General features: G+C 33.0%; 3 protein-coding genes across 5 annotated transcripts; 2 read left to right on the top strand and 1 right to left on the bottom strand.

The window, feature by feature from the left end:
- The first annotated feature begins 220 nt into the window (after positions 1-220).
- Positions 221-6,128, top strand: LOC105787805 (uncharacterized). 2 transcript variants are annotated; one of them, XM_012614363.2, is made up of 15 exons: positions 221-486; positions 567-655; positions 763-829; positions 932-1,047; positions 1,835-1,901; positions 1,997-2,045; positions 2,178-2,263; positions 2,455-2,720; positions 2,815-2,870; positions 2,979-3,064; positions 3,861-3,953; positions 4,160-4,472; positions 4,571-5,187; positions 5,329-5,563; positions 5,643-6,128. In XM_012614363.2, exons 1-15 carry the CDS (start codon positions 313-315, stop codon positions 5,921-5,923), a joined length of 2,595 nt encoding a protein of 864 aa, XP_012469817.2. In that variant the 5' UTR covers positions 221-312; the 3' UTR covers positions 5,924-6,128. The 2 variants fall into 2 exon arrangements, with proteins under 2 accessions (XP_012469817.2, XP_052481085.1); XM_052625125.1 differs by lacking the exons at positions 221-486; positions 567-655; positions 763-829; positions 932-1,047 and adding an exon at positions 1,096-1,423.
- A 113-nt stretch (positions 6,129-6,241) lies between these two features.
- Positions 6,242-8,135, bottom strand: LOC105787806 (ras-related protein Rab11A). Its single transcript, XM_012614364.2, has 2 exons — positions 7,739-8,135; positions 6,242-6,853 (listed from the first exon to the last, which is right to left on the bottom strand). Exons 1-2 carry the CDS (start codon positions 7,957-7,959, stop codon positions 6,403-6,405), a joined length of 672 nt encoding a protein of 223 aa, XP_012469818.1. The 5' UTR covers positions 7,960-8,135; the 3' UTR covers positions 6,242-6,402.
- A 9,948-nt stretch (positions 8,136-18,083) lies between these two features.
- On the top strand, positions 18,084-22,474 carry LOC105787803 (polyadenylate-binding protein 2). Of its 2 annotated transcripts, XM_012614359.2 has the most exons (6): positions 18,084-18,289; positions 18,379-18,481; positions 18,880-18,950; positions 21,665-21,856; positions 22,007-22,134; positions 22,223-22,474. In XM_012614359.2, exons 1-6 carry the CDS (start codon positions 18,167-18,169, stop codon positions 22,269-22,271), a joined length of 666 nt encoding a protein of 221 aa, XP_012469813.1. In that variant the 5' UTR covers positions 18,084-18,166; the 3' UTR covers positions 22,272-22,474. The 2 variants fall into 2 exon arrangements, with proteins under 2 accessions (XP_012469813.1, XP_012469814.1); XM_012614360.2 differs by lacking the exons at positions 18,084-18,289; positions 18,379-18,481; positions 18,880-18,950 and adding an exon at positions 19,917-20,541.
- The last annotated feature ends 2,791 nt before the right edge of the window (positions 22,475-25,265 follow it).

Genomic DNA, 25,265 nt, shown 5'->3' with positions numbered 1-25,265 from the left:
CTTCAAAGGTAGCCTGTTAGCTAACCTTCAATGTCGTCAACCATCCAACAACAGCCAATTACTGGATTAGGTTTCAGACATGGCAGGACCAATATCTACATCCTTCAAAAACTGCCTTTCAGCCGTTTCTGGCAGTTGAAGAATACCAGATGGGCCATGTTGTAAAAATAAACAGTAGCAAGCCCATGTTCTTTTGTAACTAAATATCTGAGAACAAAAACTAAAACAGATCCCACTCTCAATCTCAAACTCCCCCTCTCTAAACCTCAGCGGCGGCCACCATCGTACAGAACAACTGAAGAAGCAGAAACAATGGGAGGTCGAAGAGGGTCTCGTACTCAAAGGAAACATTTTAAACAAAGCAGAGAAAATGTTTGGAAACGACCAAAAACCGAGTCTTCATCTGACCCCAATAACCCCAACTCTAATAACCCTGCTTGGCAGCCTTTTGCTACTCAAAACCCTTCCTTTGATGAATATTACAGAGTAATTTTTATATGTTCTTTTTCTTATTTCATTTATATGTGAAAGATGGAAGTGTTTTATGTAATTCCTTTTTCTGGCAGGAACAAGGGATTGTTTCTCCTGAGGAATGGGATGCTTTCATGGAAATGCTTAGAAAACCATTACCTGCTGCTTTCAGAATTAATGCCACGTATGTTTTTCTTTTCTTTTTTTTACTTGTTCAAGATTTGGGGTTTGAGGATTGATTGTGAAACAATCATTTCTCTGCTTAGTAATATCTTTACTAATCTTTTGCAGTAGCCAATTTTGTGAGGATATTCGTTCACAGTTAGAGAATGATTTTATGAAATCTCTTCAAGCTGAAGTGCGTTGCTGAATTTTCCTTGTGCTACGGATATCTTAATTAAATGGTATTGTAAGTAACTGTCTTTTGGCCTTGTTGCTTGCTCTTTTTTTTTTTTTGCAGGCTATTGAAGGGGGTGACTTGGAGCCTATAAAACCTTTGCCTTGGTACCCTGATAACCTTGCTTGGCAATCGAATTTTTCACGCATGCAGCTAAGGAAAAACCAAACTCTTGAGAGGTAAGTCGTTTTACATGATCATGTATTCGGCAATCCTAAGTGATTACACAGTGTCAATATTGTCTTACTCGTCGGGTTGAGTTATTTGCATGTTCTTGAATTTTACTTGTATAGATAAGTTAATGCTTATCTTATCTGGGTTATATCTTTTCTATTTCAGCAAAGAGGAAGACTGATATGATGCATTTTCAACATTTCAATGTCTTCTAGATTTTACTTGTATATCAATTATGTGATTTACAAGTGCTGGTTTTGTCATGTTAATGTCTTGTTGCTTTTCATATACTAAGCATATATGTTATGTCCAAGCTGCCTAGTATGATTTTAAATCGAATTTTTCACGCATGCAGCTAAGGAAAAACCAAACTCTTGAGAGGTAAGTCGTTTTACATGATCATGTATTCGGCAATCCTATGTGATTACACAGTGTCAATATTGCCTTACTCGTCGGGTTGAGTTATTTGCATGTTCTTGAATTTTACTTGTATAGATAAGTTAATGCTTATCTTATCTGGGTTATATCTTTTCTATTTCAGCAAAAGAGGAAGACTGATATGATGCATTTGCAACATTTCAATGTCTTCTAGATTTTACTTTATATCAATTATGTGATTTACAAGTGCTGGTTTTGTCATGTTAATGTCTTGTTGCTTTTCATATACTAAGCATATATGTTATGTCCAAGCTGCCTAGTATGATTTTAAATGGTTTCCATTCTCAAGTTATGTGTTATTATTATTATTGTATGGTCGTTAGACAATTCATGATTTGGTTAAATAACTTTCAGGTTTCATGAGTTTTTGAAACTTGAAACTGAAATAGGGAACATCAGTAGACAGGAGGCTGTCAGCATGGTAGGTGGATGTCACTTGCAAGTACTTTGCTGTTATACATTTGGCAAGTTTCTGACTGTTTTCTTTGACTGATATTCCACTTGTTCATGATGTAGGTGCCTCCTCTATTCCTTGATGTACGTCCCGATCATTTTGTACTTGATGGTAAGCAACTTTCATTGTTTTTTATCTTCTTTCTAAACGTCACCCCCTTATTTTGTGCAATTTTAGTTAAGAAACTGTATCTGATCTATGTTGGAAATATAGTTTACTATTTTCTGCTGTTCCCTTGTGCAGTGTGCGCAGCACCTGGTTCAAAAACTTTTCAGTTGCTTGAAATTATACACCACTCAGCTAAAGGACGATTTTTACCAGATGGCATGGTTTGTTTACTTTTTTTTTTCTCTGAACTTTGGGTTTTAGTTGGTCTGCCCATCATCACCATATAATCATGCATTGCTTGGGTAGCCTCTTGGCCTGCTCGGATAACAACTCTTACCCCTTATTTAATATGCTGAATTAATTGTTATATGCACAGACATATATAACAATTTTTCATTGTATTTTGCTTTAGGTTCTAGCAAATGATCTTGATGTACAAAGATGTAACCTTCTCATCCACCAAACAAAAAGAATGTGCACTGCTAACCTGATAGTTACAAATCATGAAGGTCAACACTTTCCTGGCTGCCGTTCCCACAAAAATATCTCAAATGGTTCAGACACAACAAATAACTTGGAGCAGAGCATTCCTCAACTTCTCTTTGACCGTGTATTATGTGATGTGCCCTGCAGTGGTGATGGTACTCTCCGCAAGGCTCCTGATATCTGGCGTAAATGGTTCGCCATTTCTTGCTCTGCCTTCTCTTCTTTCGCACCCCTTCACTTGCTAATATCACATTTCATAAGATCTTATTTATGTGCATTCATACAGGAATGGAGGAATGGGCAATGGACTTCACTGCCTACAGATTCACATTGCCATGCGAGGTATCAATTATAGAACTTAGACTTTTATTAGTGGATGTTATCAATTATAGAAGACCTTAATTTTTAATTAGTGGACGTTCCAGTCTCTAATTTGTTGCTCTATGGCAGGTCTATCTTTGTTGAAAGTTGGTGGAAGAATGGTTTACTCAACCTGCTCCATGAATCCAGTTGAAAATGAAGCTGTGGTTGCTGAGGTAATTTATGCTGCCCAAGAGACAAAATCACTAAACCGAAGTAACTTCTTTGGTTGTTTTTACTTTTGTGTCTTTTAGAAAATGGAGTTACCTTTTTAAAAAAGAGAGGGAGAGGGGAGAGAGAAAGAGATGGTATGTTTATCTCTTTATTTTCGTGGTCAATAATGTAATATATAGGGACGCTAATTGCATCAGAGATTTAGAATATCATCTCCTCTTTGGAAAAGAATAACACCCATTAAAATATGATGTGTTGAGCTGCATTAAGATGAAAGTTTAAGGCCCTAGAAGGATCCTAATTTGTGAAGGTAACCAATCATGTCAAAGCCAGATGAATTTTAGGAAAGATGAAACAACGCAACTTCTAATTGTCATGTGAATTTGAAAAGCTGATTAAAGTAATTAGTGTAATTCAATCCTCCAAGATGAATCTTTGATGGAAGCTTATTGATAGAGTCTTGCCAGTGATGGTAAAACATTAACAGATACGAACTGGTCAGTACACTAAAGCATGAATTGGTTGTTCAGTTTGAGTTCAGGTAGCTGATAAGATGTTCGTTATTAAACATGTATTTTGTGGTTTTATATTTAAATTAAAGTATTTTTTAGATGAACTTTAAATTTTTAACCCTGGTCTTAGTAGTTACTCCTACACTTTTAAGTTATGTTTTACTATCCATATATATATGAATTTTTTTCCTCAGTTTCTTGATCTTACTCTTTCCTCATCATTCAATTTTGCTGGTTTTTTTAAATTGTGTTTAAACAAGTTCTTTGTCTCCCCTTTTTGCTTCAGATTTTACGAAGATGTGGAGGGTCTGTTGAACTAGTTGATGTCTCAAATGAACTGCCTCAATTAATTCGCCGACCAGGTCTAACTAAATGGAAGGTTAGTATATGGTGCCTCATCTGTTGACTAAATGTGCCATATTTATTCCCTAAGTGAGGGTCTGGATATTTATGTTTGAAATGCTCTCCCGATAAGATAGTGTAACTACCAACTAATAACAATAATATGATACTTTTCATGAAGATTTTACTTTTCAACATTCCATTTTCTTCTTTTCATGTGATAAGGTTTTATGTGTTCATCAGGTACGTGATAAGGGAGTCTGGTTACCATCATACAAGGATGCTCGCAAGTTGCAAAGAAATGGGATTGTTCCTAGCATGTTCCCTTCTGGCAAAAATTATGCGGATCTAACTAACAACAACCAGAAGAGTGAGAATGGTGAAAGTGTAAATGCTGAAGATGTAGTTCAGCCTGATGATACCATTTCTTCGATTGATGATTTGGAGGAAGAAGTTTCTGATCTCTCACTACAACTCTGCATGAGGATAGTGCCTCATGATCAGAACACAGGAGCCTTTTTCATTGCTGTCCTCCAGAAAGTTTCTCATTTGCCAGGTAAATTAAAACTATCAATTTTGATTCCCTAGCTTTTCTCTTTCATTTAGCTTGCCTTATTGGGCTTTTACAAATTGGTTTCATAATGATTGCTGCAGCAATTCCTGACAAGTCTGCTACTTCACAAGGAAAATTATCAACTAGAAGTGAACTGCATGAAAATTTGTCAGACCAAGCTGCTGAGGAAATTAATGGATTAGAAGTTAGTTCTGTGGATGGGGCAGATGAAAAGATCTTGGAAGTAGCTTCAAAGGCTGAAGAAAATATCTCTGAGATGGCTTTGGAGGCTGCTGATGAAAAGATCTCAGAAGAGACTTCAGAGGTTGATGAAAAGATCTCTGAGGTGGCTTTAGAAGCGGATTTAGTTGATGATGAACCAGCTGGAGGTGCTCCAGAGAGCAATTCTTCTGAAGCAGCTGATAAGAAAACCGATTCTGCAAAAACAGGAGAGAAGAGGAAATTGCAGATTCAGGGCAAGTGGAAAGGCGTCGACCCTGTTCTTTTCTTCCAAGATGAAACTATAATAAACAGCATTAAGGCATTTTATGGTATTGATGAATCCTTCCCATTCACTGGCCACCTTGTTACAAGAAACAAGGATGCTAACCATGTGAAGAGAATTTATTATGTTTCAAAATCAGTTAAGGATGTTTTGGACCTGAATTTTCGAGTTGGACAGCAACTGAAGATAACTTCCGTTGGCCTGAAGATGTTTGTGAGTATATTCTTTTTTCTTTTAATTGCCCTATTTATTTTTCCGCAAGGAAATTTTCATTTTATCAGAATTTGCTTAGCCTGGTTTGCTTCTGAGTCACTGAGGATTTTCTCATTTTATTTGATTTTGTTCTAAAAATAGGAGCGCCAATCATCTAGAGAAGGTTCCTTGGCACCATGCTCATTCAGGATATCATCAGAAGGGTTGCCTGTGATTCTCCCATACATTACCAAACAAATACTGTATGCTTCCCCAGCAGATTTCAAGCATCTTTTGCAATATAAATCAATCAAATTTGCTGACTTTGTTGATGCTGATTTCGGTCAGAAGGCAGCAGACCTGATTTTAGGCTGCTGTGTGATTGTTTTGAGAGAAGGTAAGTAACTTCATTTGATCTGCCATTCCTGCCAGAACAATTGGTTTCCATGATTCCCTTCCTAACCTTTTCTTGGCAGGTGACAAATTATCAGACCATATCCAAGCAGATGCATCGGCAATAGCCATTGGCTGCTGGAAAGGCCGGTCGAGTTTGAGTGTGATGGTTACAGCAATGGACTGCCAGGAACTGCTGGAAAGGCTTTCAGCACGTATGGAGACTGAAAAGAATGGAACTTTGGAACCCGAAAGCCTTGGCGTGCTAGATAAGAAACAAGATTTGAGTGGTGAAAATAGAACCCCACTGGAGGATCACAATGTCGAAGCAATGAAAATACAGGATACCAATGCTAGTGAATAGGACTAAAGATGAAAGAGTTTCAAGGTTCTATAGATACTTTAGTAATTTGAAGGTCTTACTTACTGACTGCTAGATCGAAGCTTTGATTATTATTGAGAAATTTTAAGGTTTATTTATTGCCACCTTAGGTATAATGGAACATAACAGTTTAACAAACAATTTGGTTCACGCTATCAAAGTTGTCGAATGCAATTTTATCTGGCCATTTGTATGTTTGAACTCTTATCATGTAATTAGAGGGAATCCTTAATGTTGTTGTATGAAAAAGGTGATGCTAAGAACTAGAGTGAAATAAAAATACAATATAAATGGAACCTATTATTGAAGCTTCAAAATTTTGGTTTCATATTATTCCTCAATCTCAAAAACATTCAATTAATTAGCTGCCCTTGCAAGCTTAAAGCTATAGCAATGTAAATATACAAGCAGATAAAAATGTGAAAGAAAGAAACTGACATTAGGAGATAAATCCAATTGCATCATGATCTACAACACATGTTGCGCTTTGCTGGAATTTCTTGAGCTGGACCTGGAATGATGATTTTCTTGCCTGCTAGTGACGTGGGATTGCTATTGCCGTTCCCTTGATTCTCACCGGCAACTAGGTTTTTCTTGTTCACGATGTTGAAGATCTCGGTAAGCACAGTTAAGAATGCGGTCTCAACATTTTTCGCTGCAAGAGCTGAGGTCTCCAAGAAAAATAGTCCTTCCTTTTGAGCAAATTCGGTGGCATCCTCTGTTGAGACTTCCCGCTGCTTTTCGAGGTCACTTTTGTTCCCAACCAGCATTATAACAATGTTCTTGTCAGCATGACCGCGCAACTCTTCTAGCCAGCGTGCGATGTGATTGAAGGTCTGGCGTTTCGTTACATCATAAACCAGCATTGCGCCGGCAGCACCCCTATAGTATGCACTCGTAACCGCCCTGTATCTGTTCCAATATAACATAAGAAGCAAAATCACCGACTACTCTTTAAAACTGTATTCAAACCAGGAAAATAATACCACCAAAGGAATCCCCATAACCAAATAACCAATGCCCTGGACGAGACCAGCAGATCAGACAGGACCAAAGCCATTATATACCTTACCGAACATTCATTTTCAAGGTAATGTGATAAATATCTAAATGGTTGCAACTTAACGGCTCAAGTTCAAGGACATCGGTCGCAAGCTACTGCAAGCACATGTTTTTCAATGTGTAGGCCAGAGATCTGTTGCAAATTTATGAGATCAAGGATCTAATACAATACAATACTTTGCAATAAAGGCGACACCAAGGTTCAACTGATATGTCAAGATTGTGACCGAGATCCATGTAAATGTTTACCAATCCCATGGCCATCATTAAAAATAAAAGGATATATATATATATATATATATATATATATATATATATATATATATATACACGATCAACAGTAAATATACAATTCATCCATCGAAAAATCCAATCCAATCCACTCCTGATTGAAATGGCAAACATCTCACCAACCATCCATCTAGACAAGCTAAATACAATCAATACATGTCTTATCAGTCCACAGTAAAACTGGCAAAACAAAATAGTTCTATCTACAAACATACAGATCTATGAACGAACAAGAAGAAAAATGCAAATGCAAATAAAACGAAAAAACAAGAAAAAATTTCACCAAAAACAAATCTTTTTTTCATATCTTTCCACAAAACAAATTGCAAGTGTAAGAAAGAACAAGAAAAAAAGATGCAAATGCACATAAAAACGAAAAACCCAGAAAAGAAAAAATATATAAAAGAAGCAAGGAAAAAGGTATGAATTTGCATGAAAAGTTACCGTTCTTGACCAGCAGTGTCCCAGATCTGAGCCTTAACACTCTTGTGCTCAATGAGGAGGGTTCTAGTCTGAAACTCAACTCCGATGGTAGACTTGGAATCTAAGCTGAAGTCGTTTCTAGCAAAGCGAGCAAGAATTTGAGACTTACCCACACCTGAATCACCGATCAACACTACTTTGAAAACGTAGTCAACCTTCTGGCTTGGGTCTGCATTTGCCATTTTCTTGTTCTGCTTTCTTTTTCCACTTGATCTTCTCTTGTTTTCAACTTTTCATTTGCTTTCTCCGCCTCCAATATCATATATATATATAATGTATATGTATAGCCAAGAATTAATTCGCAATACAGTGAGTAAAGATTTTGATGTCTGATGAACAGTTGGATTTTTGTTGTTTATTTTCGTTTAATAAGTTAAATAAATAGACAGGAATAAAATTTTAAGCTTCATGTATAATTGTTGTCGCTGAAAATATTTAATTATTGTTTTTAATTAATATTATTTTATTTATATAAATAAAATAATAATTATGTAATTATATAATAAAATATATATTTTATATATATGTGAGAAAGAGAAGGAATAAAGTTTTGGATTAATTATATATAGGTCCTTAAATTTTAATCAAAAGAAAAAACAAGTCTGTGTCAATCACTCATTGTTATGTCGACAATTTATTAAAAGAAAACAAAAATTTTAACGACAATAATTAACTTGCACAATTATTTTATTTAGAGTTGCCAAATTGAGAAAAAATTTAAAGTGATTAAAATAGGACAAACCCTATTTTAAAATGGCTAAAATATAATTTATCCTGGAATTTATGTTGAATTTTATATATAATGTACATAAAAACTATATAAATACATATATTATATAAAACCAGCTCCTAAGGGGCCATGCAGTATAAGCTACTTTCAAATTTATTTTAATATATATTTTCACTTTCTAGGAAATAAATAAAGTTATAATAGACTTTTAATATGTTAGAATTTGTATATCTATATAATATTATCTATATATATACATAGCTCTTATTGAGTTCATAAGAATTAATAGGGTTAAACTTGTCATTTATTCGTAATTTCTCTTTGGCTTATAAAAATATCTAAGATCAAAATTGAAATATCTCACGTCTGACTCAATCACTCAATCCGAATCTGTGATGTCACATTACATCGCCGAAACAACTCAAGTTACTATAACACAAATATGTTCAAATCAATTGTCAAAATAATTTTTATACATGCATTTATACACTCATTGATTTCATTTAATTAATTTACGGGTCAAAGTTAAGACCTGAATCTAAATTCAAAAGTCAAATTTCAAATTTATGTCTCGAGATAGGTCATAAATTATTTTGAGATTTTTAGCTTCAAAGTTAACATGTCTCAAGTCACTACAACTTGTGTCTCGAGACCTAGTTGCGAGACCAACCTCCCATGTTTTCCTTTTTTTACTTCTATGTTTGAAAGTCTTAAGACAATGGGTTCTTGTTTCGAGTCTTAAAGCAAGACAATATCTATTTAGCTTCAATGTTTTTTTTTTTTTTGTCTTCAGGCAAAGACTATTTGCCTCGAGACCTAGGGATAATTATCTTGATACTACACAAATAAGTCTCAAGGCCTCAAGCACTTAAATGTAAAATTTAGGGTCTGTTTGATTGACAGTAAAATATTTTCCGTAAAATAATTTCTGGAAAGTGTTTTACTTTTCGTAAAATGATTTCTTGGAAAATATTTTCGGTGTTTGATTGAATCATGTAAAATATTTTCTCTTGTTTGTGATTTCTGAAAATATTTTCGGAAAAGTTGTTTTTACATATATTAATATATATTAATAAATTTTATATTTTAAATTGTTTTTACATATATTGCAATGATTTATTTATAATAATACTCAATTATTAAGCTACAATATTTATCGTTATAAATTGAAAACAACTAATATCAAATAAATTATTTGTAATTGTGTTAAAAAATAAAAACAAGGATTGAATAATTATAAATTAGCTTCGAAACCACAATGAATACTAGAAATTAATAATATTATCCAAATGCATGATTAGTAGTACACCACCTATACTGAATAGATATGTGCAATATACTGAGTACCAATACATTAAGAATTAATATCAATTGAAAGCAGTTGAACAAATTTATATATATCAACTGAAAGCAAATTATTAGAATATGAAATGGCAATATTCACATATTCTAAAGCTTCTATCAAGCTTTGGATGTGAGCTAATGGTTTCTTCAGCTGCAAAAACCCCAATCCTCCTGAGCTGAAGTTCCAAGATTTTCCTAGCTATCATGCTCTGCAGACATATATTAGCATGGTTATGGAAGTAAAGAACAGACACAGTGTGGTAAACAAGAATAACATGTAATTACATGCATGTGTGCATACACCTCTCCTTGAGTATGTATCTGTCTCAGAGAGAAAGATCTATATTGCAACTTAAACAACAAAAGAAACATAGATATGAAAAGATAGTCCTCATACATCAAATTCTAAACTTAAAAGAGTCATTGATTTACAATAAGCAATTTCAGATGTCAGAAACATCCATCTAGTATATATAATAATAGGTGCAATTCATTCTAGCATTTAAAATACTTCTTATGACATATCTTGTATTACTCATAGACGTAACAACCATAGCACTCCCTGAATGAAGGTAACTGTGGTAAACAAGAATAACATGTAATTACATGCATGTGTGCATACACCTCTCATTGAGTATGTATCTGTCTCAGAGAGAAAGATCTATATTGCAACTTAAACAACAAAAGAAACATAGATACGAAAAGATAGTCCTCATACATGAAATTCTAAACTTAAAAGAGTCATTGATTTACAATAAGCAATTTCAGATGTTAGAAACATCCATCTAGTATATATAATAATAGGTGGAATTCATTCTAACACTTAAAATACTTCTTATGACATATCTTGTATTACTCATAGGCGTAACAACCATAGCACTCCACGAATGAAGGTAACTCTTGAGGTTAAAAGCAGGGAGTTGAAATTGCCACAAGAGTAAGCATTAAGCATAAATTTGCTGCTACCCAAAAAGAAAATGCCTGCTACATGTTTACCACTATAGACAAAGCCAAAATGTGAAATATATCTCCACTATAGACAAAATGTCTGCTTCATGTTCTAAAAGCACTTATCATCATCTACATACCTATTTTTCCATACAACAATGTATATCAATATACAGTTTGCAGGAATTAGTACAATATATGTACAATATATGAGAAAAAAATGATCGTTTAAAACGAGAAATAAGCAAACCAATCCATGATTTGCAAAAGTACTAATCAACAAAGAGCAGTTACGAACCAACTACTATTGGTGATATGATAGCCAATGCACCGGGCTTTATCATCTCCCTCAAAGATGCCGATGCTACAATAGCAACACAGCGACCATAATCTGGTTCCTCCTTGTAGTCCTGTAGCCAGAATAATTGAATTCAACGTCACTTTCATTACTTCAATTGAAAAAAATGCACAACTTTAAACAACAGCAGATAGAAGAAGTTCCTACTCTTGTGTTCAATCCTACTTCATTTGTCGAACCTCAGCAATTGAACAAAATAAAAAATAAAATACTAACAAATATGCAGAAACCCCTAACAATCAAAACTGAAATTAGAAAATAACTGAAATAAAACTCAATCAAAGAAACAAAAAAAAAAAAGATCAAGAAAGTAGAAAACAGAAAACCCTAGAGCTTCCAATCAAGAATGTGAGTAGAAATCTACCTTCGATGAATCGCGAGAAGAGGTGACGAACAAGGCTGTAATTTTTTAGCAAGCTAATTAGATTTTTTAAAATTAGGGACACGATTAAACATATTAGGGAAGAAGATCTAGAAAACCTAAGACCAAAATCTATTCATACAGAAGCATTTTGCTTGACACCTTTGCAACAAATTAACAAGATCCTTCAATATAAAACATAGAGGAGGAAAAACAGCAGAGAAAAAGAGGAAAGGCACATCCAAGAAAAATCACGATCAACAAAAATAATAGACAGAGAAAAAGGAGAACAGAACCTGTTGATAACCCAAGAAGAAGAAGCACACCGATGAGGATGAGAGGCTGACGTTGATGGACGGAGAGGAAATGAGGAGGAAATGAAATGAGAAGGAAATGAGAGGTTGAAGCTGTGTTTTTCGGAAAATGTCTTACGAAAAAAAATCTGCAAGACATTTTACGCAAAGAAGGGGAGATTTTCCTGTGTTTTGAAGTTGCTTTTCCGGAAAATCAATTCCTTTGGTCAATCAAACACCGTAAAAGAGGGAAAATATTTTTCGAAAAATGAAATACTGCAATCAAACAGACCCTTAAATTAAAATTGTTTTAGCGGTCTCGAGACAATTGTCTCGTGACTCTGTGTCCAAATGGTCAAAATCTTGCACTTTTAAGTGTTCAAAGCTTTAACCAAATGAACCTAAACATACTTAAAATATACCACAAGACATATTCATCCAATTAACCTATTCAAACATTTCCAAATCATAACCTCCAATATAACATTACTAAACCAACCAATTTGCACATTCAAACTCACATAATTAAACTTAATTAACTAGTAATCAAAAGATAAACGATTATAACATTATAGGTTACTCATAAAAAATGCCAAAACTAACTTAGATAACAAACATACCAACCTAGGTACATGCCATATGACTTCAAGCATACATATACACATAAAATAGGACCATAATGGTTTCCAAGCTAAGCCTAAGAGTTGGATGCTTGGCCGAGAAACTTTTATAGCTTTTATCTGAAACCTACGCATGGAAACAAACTAATCAGTACACTGGGTAATGGTTACTCAGTGGTGCTAACATAATTTAAATTTAATTAAAAACATAACAAAATCAAATAGAAATAAGTAACAAGATAAGTTGTAACACCCCTCACCCGATTCGATGGTCGAGTTCGAGTTATGGGATGCTACATTCATTGCCAGAGCAACTATAGTTAAATATGTAGTAATTATTCAATCACACATGCTATTAAACATCGATCACATTCAATTTATGTTAAACACTCATTTTCGAGTCTTAAATGAGCTTATGAAAGCTCTTTTGTCAACCTGAGCTCGATTAGGATCAAATTGTAAGGTTTGGAAAATTCAGGGTTGACATCGCCGAAACAGTAAGTCACGTTGTGACCTCGAGCATTCTGATGTCACAACGTTACTCATTGTTGGCACCACATTGTGACGTTGACAATCTTGGTCGTGATGTGAACCCTATTTTTGGTAAAAATGTACAATTTGGTACCTAATCCAAAGATTCCAACCAAATCTTTCAATACACATATTCATAAATCATTTTCACTTATACCAAAACATGTTTGTTTAACCTAGAACAATGTCTATAAGACATCAAGAATATGACCATTCAAATGGCATCATATATATATAGTCAAAACCAAAACATATTCAATCCATCTACCCATTCAACTTACCATTCTTTTCATATACAATTTTTAGCATACCTATGTGACATATTCAAGTTTAAAATCATCAACTAAACAACTTCAACCATAGCTAAACCATACACCATTTGTCACATACCACTTTACATACAACTCAACACTTGCCACAAACATCAAAAGTACCATATGAACAAGAAAGTAACAATTTCCGTAACATCTTGTCTCTATATACATGCCACAATCCCAAAACTAATATAAACATTTTATTAACATTTCGGTGATAGTGTGAGCTTCGAGATGATCCGACTTGTTGTGTTTCGCAAGGTAATGATCTACAAGGAAAGGAAAACAAACAAGGTAAGCATATAGGATGCTTAGTGTGTTCATATGTATTAAACAAAGCTTACCTTATTCATGCATAACATTTTTAAGTTGCTTTAGATTGACACAACATTTGGCTAGACATGACAATAAAAAACACCAACACTGTAAGCGTTTACTTAAAATCTATACAATATGATACGACAAGTACTTAACATACCAATTCATGTCACATCAGGTAACAATCTCAAATTCACATTTCATCAAGGGATAATATAATTACATACATGTCAAAGGCATTACTCTAATCAATTTTTCATGCTCAATTCATTCAATAACTTTCCATTTGAATATTAAGTTCATTTCATTCCATTTCAATTTCTCATTTTCATATAAACTGTTTCTCCTGATGAACCCAAATAAACAGACTCGGATACACTGGTATCTACACCACACCAATTGCTCATCCGAGTTGAATATATACATGTCAAGTTACCTATTCGGGCTAAACCTTTATAATAACAGATTAGGTTACTCGTCTGAGAAAAACTTATGTCACATTCACTTGAGAATCTGTAACAAATGTTGGACCTTGATAACATTTGTAATAAATTTCATACAAGCGTGCACAAGACCCTATTAGCATACGAGTCATATCCTAACCTTTTCTAAGTTCACACGGGCATATTTTACACGTACAAACGCCACATTTCAATTTAGTCTAATTTTAACTTTTCATACCAATCTTCAATTAATTATTCCACAACCAAACATACATATACAAATTAAATAGATAACAACCTAAGTAAATAAATACCATATGAACTTACTTGATCAAAACACCGAACAAACTGATTCTTTAGGGAGTAATCAACAATTTTAGTTTTTTCTCGACTAACTCTACTTGGATCCAGTTCTTGATCCAGATAATTATTTTATACAATCCATCAATACCAAACCTTTTCATATTATGTCATGACATAAACCTATATAATTTCATTTTTCTAGTACCCCTAAAATTTTACTTTTTATTCAATTTAGCCCCTAAAATCGAAATAGCCATACCTTTTAAATTTGAGCCTCGGTTTAAAAACCGACTTCACATACATTCATTAGGGACCCATATACTCTTTATTTACACCGAAATTTCAAACAAAAAAAATCACATTTTATTCACTTTAGTTTTTATGTGCAAAACTAATAATTAAATGTTACAATCTAGTCTTTTTCATAATCTAAGCTTAAAATCTATCAATTTCACACCAAATTATTCAAGAAATCAACAATGAAAATTTTCAAAAACTTTAACAATTTTATAAATTGGTGCATGGGCTAGCTAAATCAAGCTCCCATGACCTAAAATCTATAAAAATTACAAGAAAAGAACTTGAATTCACTTTAAAATGTATGGCCAAATGCTTAAAACCTTTGGAAGCTTTCTTGTTTTTCTTTTCTATGGTGGTGGACAGTTTAAAGGCAGGGGATGAAGAGAATTCTCTGTTTCTTCCCACCGAAAATGGGTTTTATACCATAATTTATGTTTGATTATTTTTAATTAATCTTACTTAACTAATTTATTAATCATGTTTTAATGCATAAGTCACCACCATCATCTAATACTTATTTAAAAATGGTTTAGTTACGATTTTGGACCTCTAATTAATTGCTATTTAAGTCTCCATGTCTTTTGACAATTAAAACTTATAGGGATTGGACTTTACAATTTAGTCCCTACACCTAAATTAACTATTTAATTGATAAAATTGATGGACCAAACATCAATATACTTTTATACCAACTTTGTAAAACTTCATATTTAATATTTACGAACTCGGTTTAGGGAATTGAGTTAACCAGCCAACCATTTCAACATTACCATTAAGGATACATATATACCAATAATTCATTTACCATTTCAAATGATTCTCATCAATGCTTTGCTCACCTATTCGATATAATTCTCGATGCACCTCAGGGTATTTGTATCTAGTTTAACATATTATGGCATGTAACATTTCGACATTTTTATCTCATTGCAGTTACACATGTATATAATAAGTAGTATTACATTTTTAATCCCTATTAGCCAAATCGGATACAATAATGGATATACAGATCAATCCACCAGCACACCAAATACACATTGAAATGCTAATCAGGCATAAATGCACTAATCCCATCAACCACACTAGAATATGCTCGTACCCTAAGGGTATTTGAGTGGGTGATATGTTCTCAACCCCAGGGTATTAGAAAACTATAACAGTATGTACGTGCATAGCTTTGGATCTTCCACTTATCAATACGGACCCTATGTCATGCCAACCATGCCTGTGACTCTATCCAACAACGTTAATAGGGAAAATATCATCATTGTTAAACGTATAATATCATCAAACATATATATGTATATTCATTCAACCAATATATCACAAACCACTCAATCAATTATATACATACATGTCAAACACATTCTTATTGATAGTTAACCATTCCCAAACATATACCGGATCAAATAGTTATATATAATTATTTAATGAACTCAAGTTATGAGAGCACAAACTATAGTATCTATTCATCGATGACTTTGGATTTCCCTTTGTCCCGGGATGGTCCTACGTCGTCTTTAACTACGAAATTAAATCCAAATATGAAATATTCCATAACCACCCTGATATTAAATTGACTTTAATTTGAGATTATAATATTGTGATTGAAAAATATTTTTATGAAATTATTTAAATATGATTTTGGATATATTAGTTAAGTACACTATTATTTATAATTTAATGGTACCTAAATTGATATGAAATATTTATTTTTTTATTGAAGAGCAATATTGAAAATAAGATAAATATCTTATATTTTCAATTCAAATTTTAAGTAATGTTATTTTTTAATTTCACTTAAAGAAAAAGAAAAAGAAAAAGAAAAATGAAATTTATTTTATGAAATTTTATATATAAGATGTTTAAAAATAAATTGATTTTAAAAATTCTAATTAGAAATAACAATCAATCTAATAAGCCAGTTTGAGCGAATAAATACATTTATAATATATATAGTAAAACGCAAACCTAAAATGTGAAAAATATAGGTTTAGCGTAAGCATTACTTCTTTTAATAAGGTTTTCACATGGTGTAAGCATATATTCACATGTTTGTGTTGTTTATCATAAAAATTATAAAGCATTAATAAATAAATGAAAGAATTATAAGTACGTGCTAATACTCAATTGTTTGGGGTTTCAATTTTTATAATTTATTTAATTAGTTATAATAGTTAATTTAAAATTATTTTTAAATGATAATTATTTTAAATTTCCAAACTTTAATTTATTATGATTATTTATGATATATTAATCTTAAATTGAATAGTGAGCTAGCACGTGGATTAATTATTTTAAATAATATACTTTAAAAGTGATTTGTGTTAGAGTTATGTGATCCGGATTTTTGTTAAAGAAATAATTCACGTAAAATCTCGTGTTTTATTTTTATTTTTATTATTTTGTGATCATTCTATATTGCTATTATCGACGTTCAATTTTAACAAATTGTATACTGAATCTTGAATTAATTATAAGTGATTGTGTAGATTAATTATTTTAAATACATCACTTAAATTTAAAATATAATTAAGTACTAAAGTGAAATTTCCTAAATTGAATTGTTATAAAATAAAGTTTCCATCCACCCTTAACAACAACAATTATACCTGTTTTAGGATTAAAAAAAACAAATTGAGTACCAATAAGGCATTAAATTGAGGGTCAAATATAAGAGTAAGTAAAATCGATTCGATTTAAAAATTTGATAAAAAATTAAATTTTGAATTAAAAAGTTCGAGCTAATCGAGTTATTCAGATAAAGTAGAATAAAAAATCAATTTTTCGGTTTAATTTGAATATGAATTATACAATTGAGTTATCCAAGAATCCGAATAAAAAAAGGTAAAACTACGTCGTTTTAATAAATATTTACGCATTAACTTTACTTATGTAGTTAAATATTATTGTAATTAAATCTACTAGTTAAATAATCAGTCCATGTAAACACAACATTGAGTATAAATAATACGATTAGTTAACTCGACTCAAATTTTTAACTCAATTTTTAACTCAATTTGACTCCTAATTCAAATGTGTGTTGAGTTAAATTATATTATTATAAAAATATGTATGAAATAAATAAATAAAATAATTACGGGTTATATATTTTCAACATTACCAATTAAAATAGAACTTAATTTAAATTTTACATAATTAAAAAAATAATTTTCATGAATATTATAGGTGGAAAAAATAAATAGAAGAAAATAACAGTATCAAAGTCCATTAGAACTGAAGGAGGCCCAAACCCAAGAAATCCAGCAGCAGGAAGCGACATCGTTTAAATACCTTGGAGTTGGAAAGGCTTAATAACATTTGCAAATTGCAAACAAAAAATAACCCTGGGCCACTTATCACCGTTGATCTTCCATCATCGTACGGATATGATCGCATGAACCGAAATCCTTCGTTTCTAATAGAAGTTTAACCACTGAAGAAAGTACTAACAGGCTTGGGAGACTCTTTCTAGAAGAATCAGAAAAATAAACAGAGAGAGGGAAAAAAACAATAAAGAGAAAAAATGGATGAAGAGGAGCATGAGGTGTACGGAGGGGAAATCCCCGACGAAGGAGAGATGGAGGGCGAATTGGACCCTCAGAACGCCGACGTCGACATGTCCGCCGCCGATGAAGACGCTGTCAAGGTAATTATTAAAAAAAAGAAGAATTAAAAACCCTAACCCAAGACTGTACTTTGTCTTTTTTGGTTACTCTTGTTGTTTGATTGTGGTAGGAATTGGACGAGATGAAGAAACGGTTGAAGGAAATGGAAGATGAAGCGGCGGCACTCCGGGAAATGCAGGCCAAAGTCGAGAAGGAAATGGGTGCTGTTCAAGGTTTTTCTCATCTTTCCTTGCCTTTTTTAGTGTTTTTATTGGGATATTTATATGATCTGAATTTTCTTGTTAAGTTATGATGTTAGGGTGTAAGATTTTGGTTCTCTGGATTATATTATTTTCTTTTTTAGTTTGATAAATCTATCGAATCTGAAACTTCAAAGTTAGTTTTTAAAATGATAATTGAATATTATTTATTTTTTCAAGTGGTTCTATCGTAGTAATAGTTTATAGATTTTAGTGGAGAATTCTAACCGGTAGTTATAGCCTGGATGTTTGTCAGTTCTATCTATATTTCAAGGTGTGAGATATGTTTAGTCTTTTTAATCATTTTTGTCTAATATTAATCTAAATTTGACATTTGTTCGAAAACGAACCCTTTACCCTTTCTATCACAGATCCCGCTGGTGCAACAGCTAATCAGGCGAGCAAAGAGGAAGCAGATTCACGATCAGTTTTTGTTGGCAATGTGAGATAAATAATGTCTATTTTCATTTTAGTTTTTACCTTAAGACTTGTAGCATGTTGTCTTTGTAGATATAACATCTACATGGTGAACCTTGCATTATTAACTGCTTTGATATTTCTTGAAATTGGGGTGGGTGGTTTTACTATCTTGTCTGTTAACTTTTTAACATCCATTTATGTGCTGGTATGTTTACCCTATCTTATATGTTTCCCGTCCTACTGTTGACATTTAGTACATGTTTTCTGAATTGCACCATAGGATTATTTTGTTTGGTATAAGTTGTGTCCCTGAACTTATAAAAGAACTTGAGACATCATCCAATACAGGGTTTGCCTGGATAAGATCTTCCAGATATATTATCATTCATATGAATTACGTCATTTGGCATGATTTTTGTTTTAAAATTATTACCTTTAATTTATGGGATAAATTCCAAGGGCTTAGGGAGGATGTGGAACTACTAAAACTCCTAGATTTTTTAGATTTAGATCGGCATAAACTCTAAAGAGCAGAGCGGAATAAAAAAAAATCTGTGCATGAGCTGATGTCTAAACATTTTCTTTGAAAGAAATTCCTTTTTAGCTGCAAACACTAAAATATTTGGAATGGATACACTACTCAGTTCTTACTCTTTGGTTGTTTTTCCTGCATCTGTAACCTTTTCGTTTATCCGTTTTGAGTTATCGCTTTTTGTATAGGCCATTATTGTATAAATATGTTATCTTGTATTCAACACCTTTTTATCCCGTATTCTTCTCCTTTTTATGTTTTTAGTTACCTATAGTAATAGTTATTCATGACTTCTGTATTTTGTTTTTCTCTACCTTTCCTTCTTCTAGGGCTTAACTAAATGGCTTCAGATGACATTTTCTATTCATTTCTGGGTGACTTTGGATTGGATGTGGGTACTTCTCCACAATAGAATCATGGTTTGACCTTAATGTCTTACTATGATCGCAGGGTTGTTAATTTTCCTCGACCTGCCTTTGTGTTATCGCTGGAATAGTTACAATGTTTTCGAGGGTTGGCCAAAAGCTTTTTTTTCCTTTTAGACAACATTGTACTTAAAGATAGTGAAAGTGATTTCTATATGTTAAATTTCAAAAAAGCAAATAAGAGAAAAAAAAAGTGAGAAAATGAGGGGTAAAATTCTTCAAATATTTCATGGAAAAAAGAAAAAGAAAAGTGATGGAAGAACATGTTGAATGAGAAAAATATAGAGAAAAAAAAGAGGAAAAAAATTGAAAGAAATTGTATGTGAAAAAAAGGAGAAAAAAGTATCAATATGATGGAAATTTTGATTAGTTATATGTGTTGATTATATAAAATTTAGTGTAAAAATCAGGGAGATAAATGCATTATATACCAGTCCCTGAAAAGTGTAACTGGGCTTGTTTGGACTGGATGGATGGATGGAAGTAGCATGTTATTTAACATGCTTCAACTTCTTGCAAGGGATTTAGTTTGCTTCTTTTGAAGAGCTAAGCCAAGTCAACATATGCAATCTAAGTTGCAAGAACATCGTTGCTGGTGGTCGTGGTGGTCATTGGAGTATGAACCTCAGATATTTGTGGTCATTTTTGCTGATGCGGTGAGAGGCGTTTGTTTGCTTCTTTGTAGCCTTAATCTCTTGTTGCCTGTTTGTGGAAATACATGTGTTCTTGTTTCTCTCGATTAGTTGTTGCTGTGAATCTTTTGCGCTTTTAATGTTTTTTTCCCTACTGAGGAAATGCATCCTGCAAAACTGTCCTTTTAAGAACTGTCTGCATGAATTCTCTTTCTGGATTTCCTTTAAGAACTTAATTTTTTTTTCTTCTGGTGGATCCTAGTCGTTGGAAATTTTATTCTATAGTTAAAGAAAACCCTTTCTGAATCATTTATTTTTCAATAAATGTCTGGTTTCCGTCAACCTGTGTGTTCTCCCCTTTGTACTTTGGTTGTTATATCCCAATATAAGGTGTTAATCAAATTTCTACTTCTCAGTACCATGCTTCTGAAGACTTCTCTTATTTGAGTTACCCTTTTTTTTGAAGTCTACAACTGTCTTCATGTTTTAGCTGCTTTAAGTTCATCGAGTATTGATAAAAAATTGTATGTTATAAATAAATGCAAGGTTTAGATTTAAAATTATTAGAATATGTAGTAGGTACTGCATATTATGCATAAAATTTATAACCAACATTGATAACAAGATGGGAAATGTTCGAGTTACTGTCTCTCCCAATATTTCAGTGTAAAAAATTGTTTTACTGCAGTTTGCAAGGTGCCACATTCGGCCTTTGCATTGTGGTGTCCATTAGACATCACGAAATAGAATTTAGTAAAAGCATTGAATCATATTTCACTTAGCATTTCAAGGAGTTTGAGTAATAGGAGTTGAATGGTGGCATTGCTTAGAGAAAATTATGAGTGCCAGAAGATTGATATACTTTTTTAAGCCGAATTGAATGTGACATTGCCTAGACCCCTAAGTACACATGTAAACATTTTGTTTAATTAGAGTTTTGTCAACAGTAAAAAAGGCCCTTATATCTCTAAGCTCCCCCTCCCCCCTCCCTTAAGAGGAATATATTGTGTCCTCATTTTCCGAAGCTGCACAAGGTCTAAGGTGAAATTATCATGATAACCAAGCATTAACGGTGTAGCTTTTCTTTGGTACTGCTGTCTGACTCACATTTCTCTTTGAAATCTTTGGTTTGAATTTTACCCTGCAGGTTGATTATGCATGCACACCTGAAGAAGTGCAGCAGCATTTTCAATCTTGTGGCACTGTAAACAGAGTAACCATTCTGACAGACAAGTATGGTCAACCGAAAGGATTTGCTTATGTAGAGTTCCTGGAAGCAGAAGCTGTTCAAGAGGCTCTTGTGCTGAATGAATCTGAATTACATGGCCGCCAGTTGAAGGTTATGTGTTTTCTTTATTAAATATTAAGAAGCTTGGTCTTTTGTTTCTTAAAACTAGATCCTGGTCCTTATAATTAAGGCTTTGTTCTTTCTTTAGTAACTAATACAGCCTCACTAAAACAAATTTCGGGTATTCCTTGTGATATTCAGGTTATGCCAAAAAGGACTAATGTTCCTGGGATGAAGCAGTACCGTCCAAGGCGATTCAATCCTTACATGGGCTACCGGTCCAGGAGGCCCTATGTACCGCCTTATTTCTATTCTCCTTATGGATTCGGGTGTGTTTTTTGGATGCTTGGATTCTCTTCCACCCATTCATTAATTGGATTCTTTTTTTTCTTACCCGCCTTCATTAACTCTCTGCAGGAAGATTCCTAGATTCAGGAGGCCAATGCGGTATATGCCCTACTACTAGAAGACTGAGCATCTCATGACATAATTACCGAGTATGGATGGTTTGATAGAGAAAGTATAATCTCATGTAAGCCATTCTGCTCAGAGGATATAACCAGGCATTTCTATTTGCTATATGCAATTTGAATCATGTACTATCTGCTGTATGACATTGCAAATGTTTTCGAGTTGTTTGAGTTAAATAAATTGGACGATATATGATTATGGATGGTACTGTTTCTCATCTTTTGCATGTTTCTAATTAATTGAAATTGATGTCGTACTTTCATGAATCATGATATCCTAGTTGAATTGTTTAGTAGAGGACTGAAATTGTCTGTCCAGTGGAATTATTAGACGATTGATATGTATAGGGTTAAGCTGTGAAATTCCCATCCCTCATTTTCGGTGCTCAAGGTTTTTAGTGTATGAAAATTATGAAAGGTCCTATAATATTTTATCTAGTTCTTTTTTCATTTATTTGTTGCTTATTTGTTTGAGGGTTAATTGAACCATTCATCCCAGAACTATGGTGGTCTAGATTCTAAATTATTTCCTAAGTTTCAAAAAATTCTAATTGAGACCTCAAATTAGTAGTATTGTATCAATCAAGTTTTTTTTTTTGTTAGTGTCGTCTAGTTAGCTTGAGCATTAATGCATAGTATATTTAGAACATGCATGGAATTTTGTTTTGATGGAACATGTATGGAATTTTAAACATGTTTAAATATGGTTATTAAGAAGATTATTTCAGATTCAAGTTGTTCATGGGGTATTATGCGTGTTTAAAATTTGATTAATGTGTTTTAAGTATGTTCAATGCCAAAATTAAGCTAGCATTAAATGCTTAAATTTTTTCTTTTTATTTTAAGCTAAAGAGAAGGATAGATATTGATATTTTGAGAATTTTTTGGAGTTTGAAATCATTTAGAATTTAGACCATAATTTGAAATTCTGGTGTAATTAAACCAAGTGAAGTTTAAATAGTGAGCAATGGCTAAGTTACCTTATTGACACAATAATAATCAATAATTAGGGTTTAAATCTAGTTGATGTAATTTATGACTTTATTCTGTAAAAAAAAAGTGTGAAATTTAATTATTTTTTATTTTAATATTCACAATTTATTATCTCCATTAGTTATATATATTAATAATGTTGTTAATTGGGTTAATGTCATGAGTTAATTCATGCTAATTTATAATTGTAGTGCATTTAATATTAATAATATAATGTATTTATGTGTTTAAATTTCGTTTTACTCATCATTTAATTTATTTTTTAATATTGTATGTATTTTATGTATTGTTATAATTAAGTAATTTCAAATAACGTGTTTCATTAATTATTATATGTTATTTTTAATACACAAATTTCTAGTAATAATAAAACATTTTGGGTAAAAAAATATTTTGCAAGCACATCATGTGCCACATGCAAAAAAAGAAAAAAAAGAAAAAGAAAAGGATAACTTCCACTTTTTGTATGAAGTTCAAAACCAGAGAAACAAAACAAAATGTTCATGAAATCTCTAATGGCAATTTTTGGATTCTTGGATCTGATTTCAAGACCATAGTCAGTTCCAAAAATCTTTTAAATAGCGGTGCTTCCACAGATTCAAACAATAAATTTCAATCAACCTTGTCAGTGAAGTAGTTGTGCAGCGTCATGTTCTTTATAATCCAATGTCTAACAAAGTAGGATGCACAAGGCTCATCCAAAGACTCATAGCAACTGGACAAGATCTTAGAACATGGCCAATCGATTCAACTTTCTTTATGCAAAACGAACAGTTCATTTCTGTAGTCATCTTCCTTTTCAAGTGTTCTTCATTCATGAGGAGTTTGTCATTACAAACTAGCCACAGAAACATGCGCACCCTTTCGTCACCCCGACACTTACAAAGCTTCCGCTATATATCCGCTTCACCAGTAGCAGCAACTATTTGTAATGACGAATAAGCTGGTTTTATTGTGAAACGACGCTTACCATCCCAAAGCCACCTTGGAGTATCCTCAACATCCATCTTACAAGGTAATGTCGCTGCTTTTCTTCTTAAAGCACCGGTAGGAATAATGTCGACAAATCGATTCCAGTTCCACTCGCTAACCCGATTTACCATACTAGCTACAGATAAACAATGATTAGGAAGAGCGCGTGGAAGTAAACACATATAAACTAGAGGAGACTCTAAGCCAAGCCAATGTCTCGCAAAAAATCAACCTTCTTACCATTGCCTAAATTCCAAACAACGTTAGAAACGACTTGTTCAAATCCGACATACATCGAAATCCAAGTCCCCCTTCCTTTGGTGCCTCGCAAACCTGTTTCCAATTCACTCCCCTCTTCTGATCCGAGTGGTGGATAATCCTTTCCATTTCTAGGCAAACACTAGAAGGAATGACAGATTTCTGCATAGCATAAATAGGCATTGATGAAAGAACTGGTTTTGCAAGCATAATACGACCTGCTAATGATAAAGAATGTGCTTTCCACCCTACTAATCTCTCTTGCATTTTCCCCACCATATAGCCATAGTTTCTTTTTGACTCGACTACGTAGTAGAGGGACCCCCGAATATCGACCAAGGTCCTCAACAACCGAGACACCCAACCCTCTACCAATTTTATCTTTTAAACCTCCATTCGTATTAGCTGAAAAAAACACTTGGGTCTCTCGATTCACTGTATGCCCGAAGAATTTACCAAAGTCATTTAGAACGGTGTTAACAACCTACATTTGCTCTTTAGAGGCTTCCATGAACAGAACTAGGTTGTCCCAAAAAAACAGGTGCGAGATTGCTGGACCACCTCAATTCAATCTACTAGGCTCCCAATTCCCGTTTGTCACCTCCCAATTAATAGCTAGTCAGTTTTTCCGTGGTTTAATGATAAATTTGGTCACAACTTTTGCATCTTTTGTCAATATAGTCCTAATTGTATCTTGAGTCCTTTTTAGCCATAACTTTTTTTTTTTCAATTTGCTTTTTCCAACGATTCAACGAAATTACCGTTAA

The sequence above is a fragment of the Gossypium raimondii genome, chromosome 2 (assembly GCF_025698545.1).
Source record: "Gossypium raimondii isolate GPD5lz chromosome 2, ASM2569854v1, whole genome shotgun sequence".
NCBI lineage: Eukaryota > Viridiplantae > Streptophyta > Magnoliopsida > Malvales > Malvaceae > Gossypium > Gossypium raimondii.
This window is presented reverse-complemented; position numbering and strand designations above follow the sequence as displayed.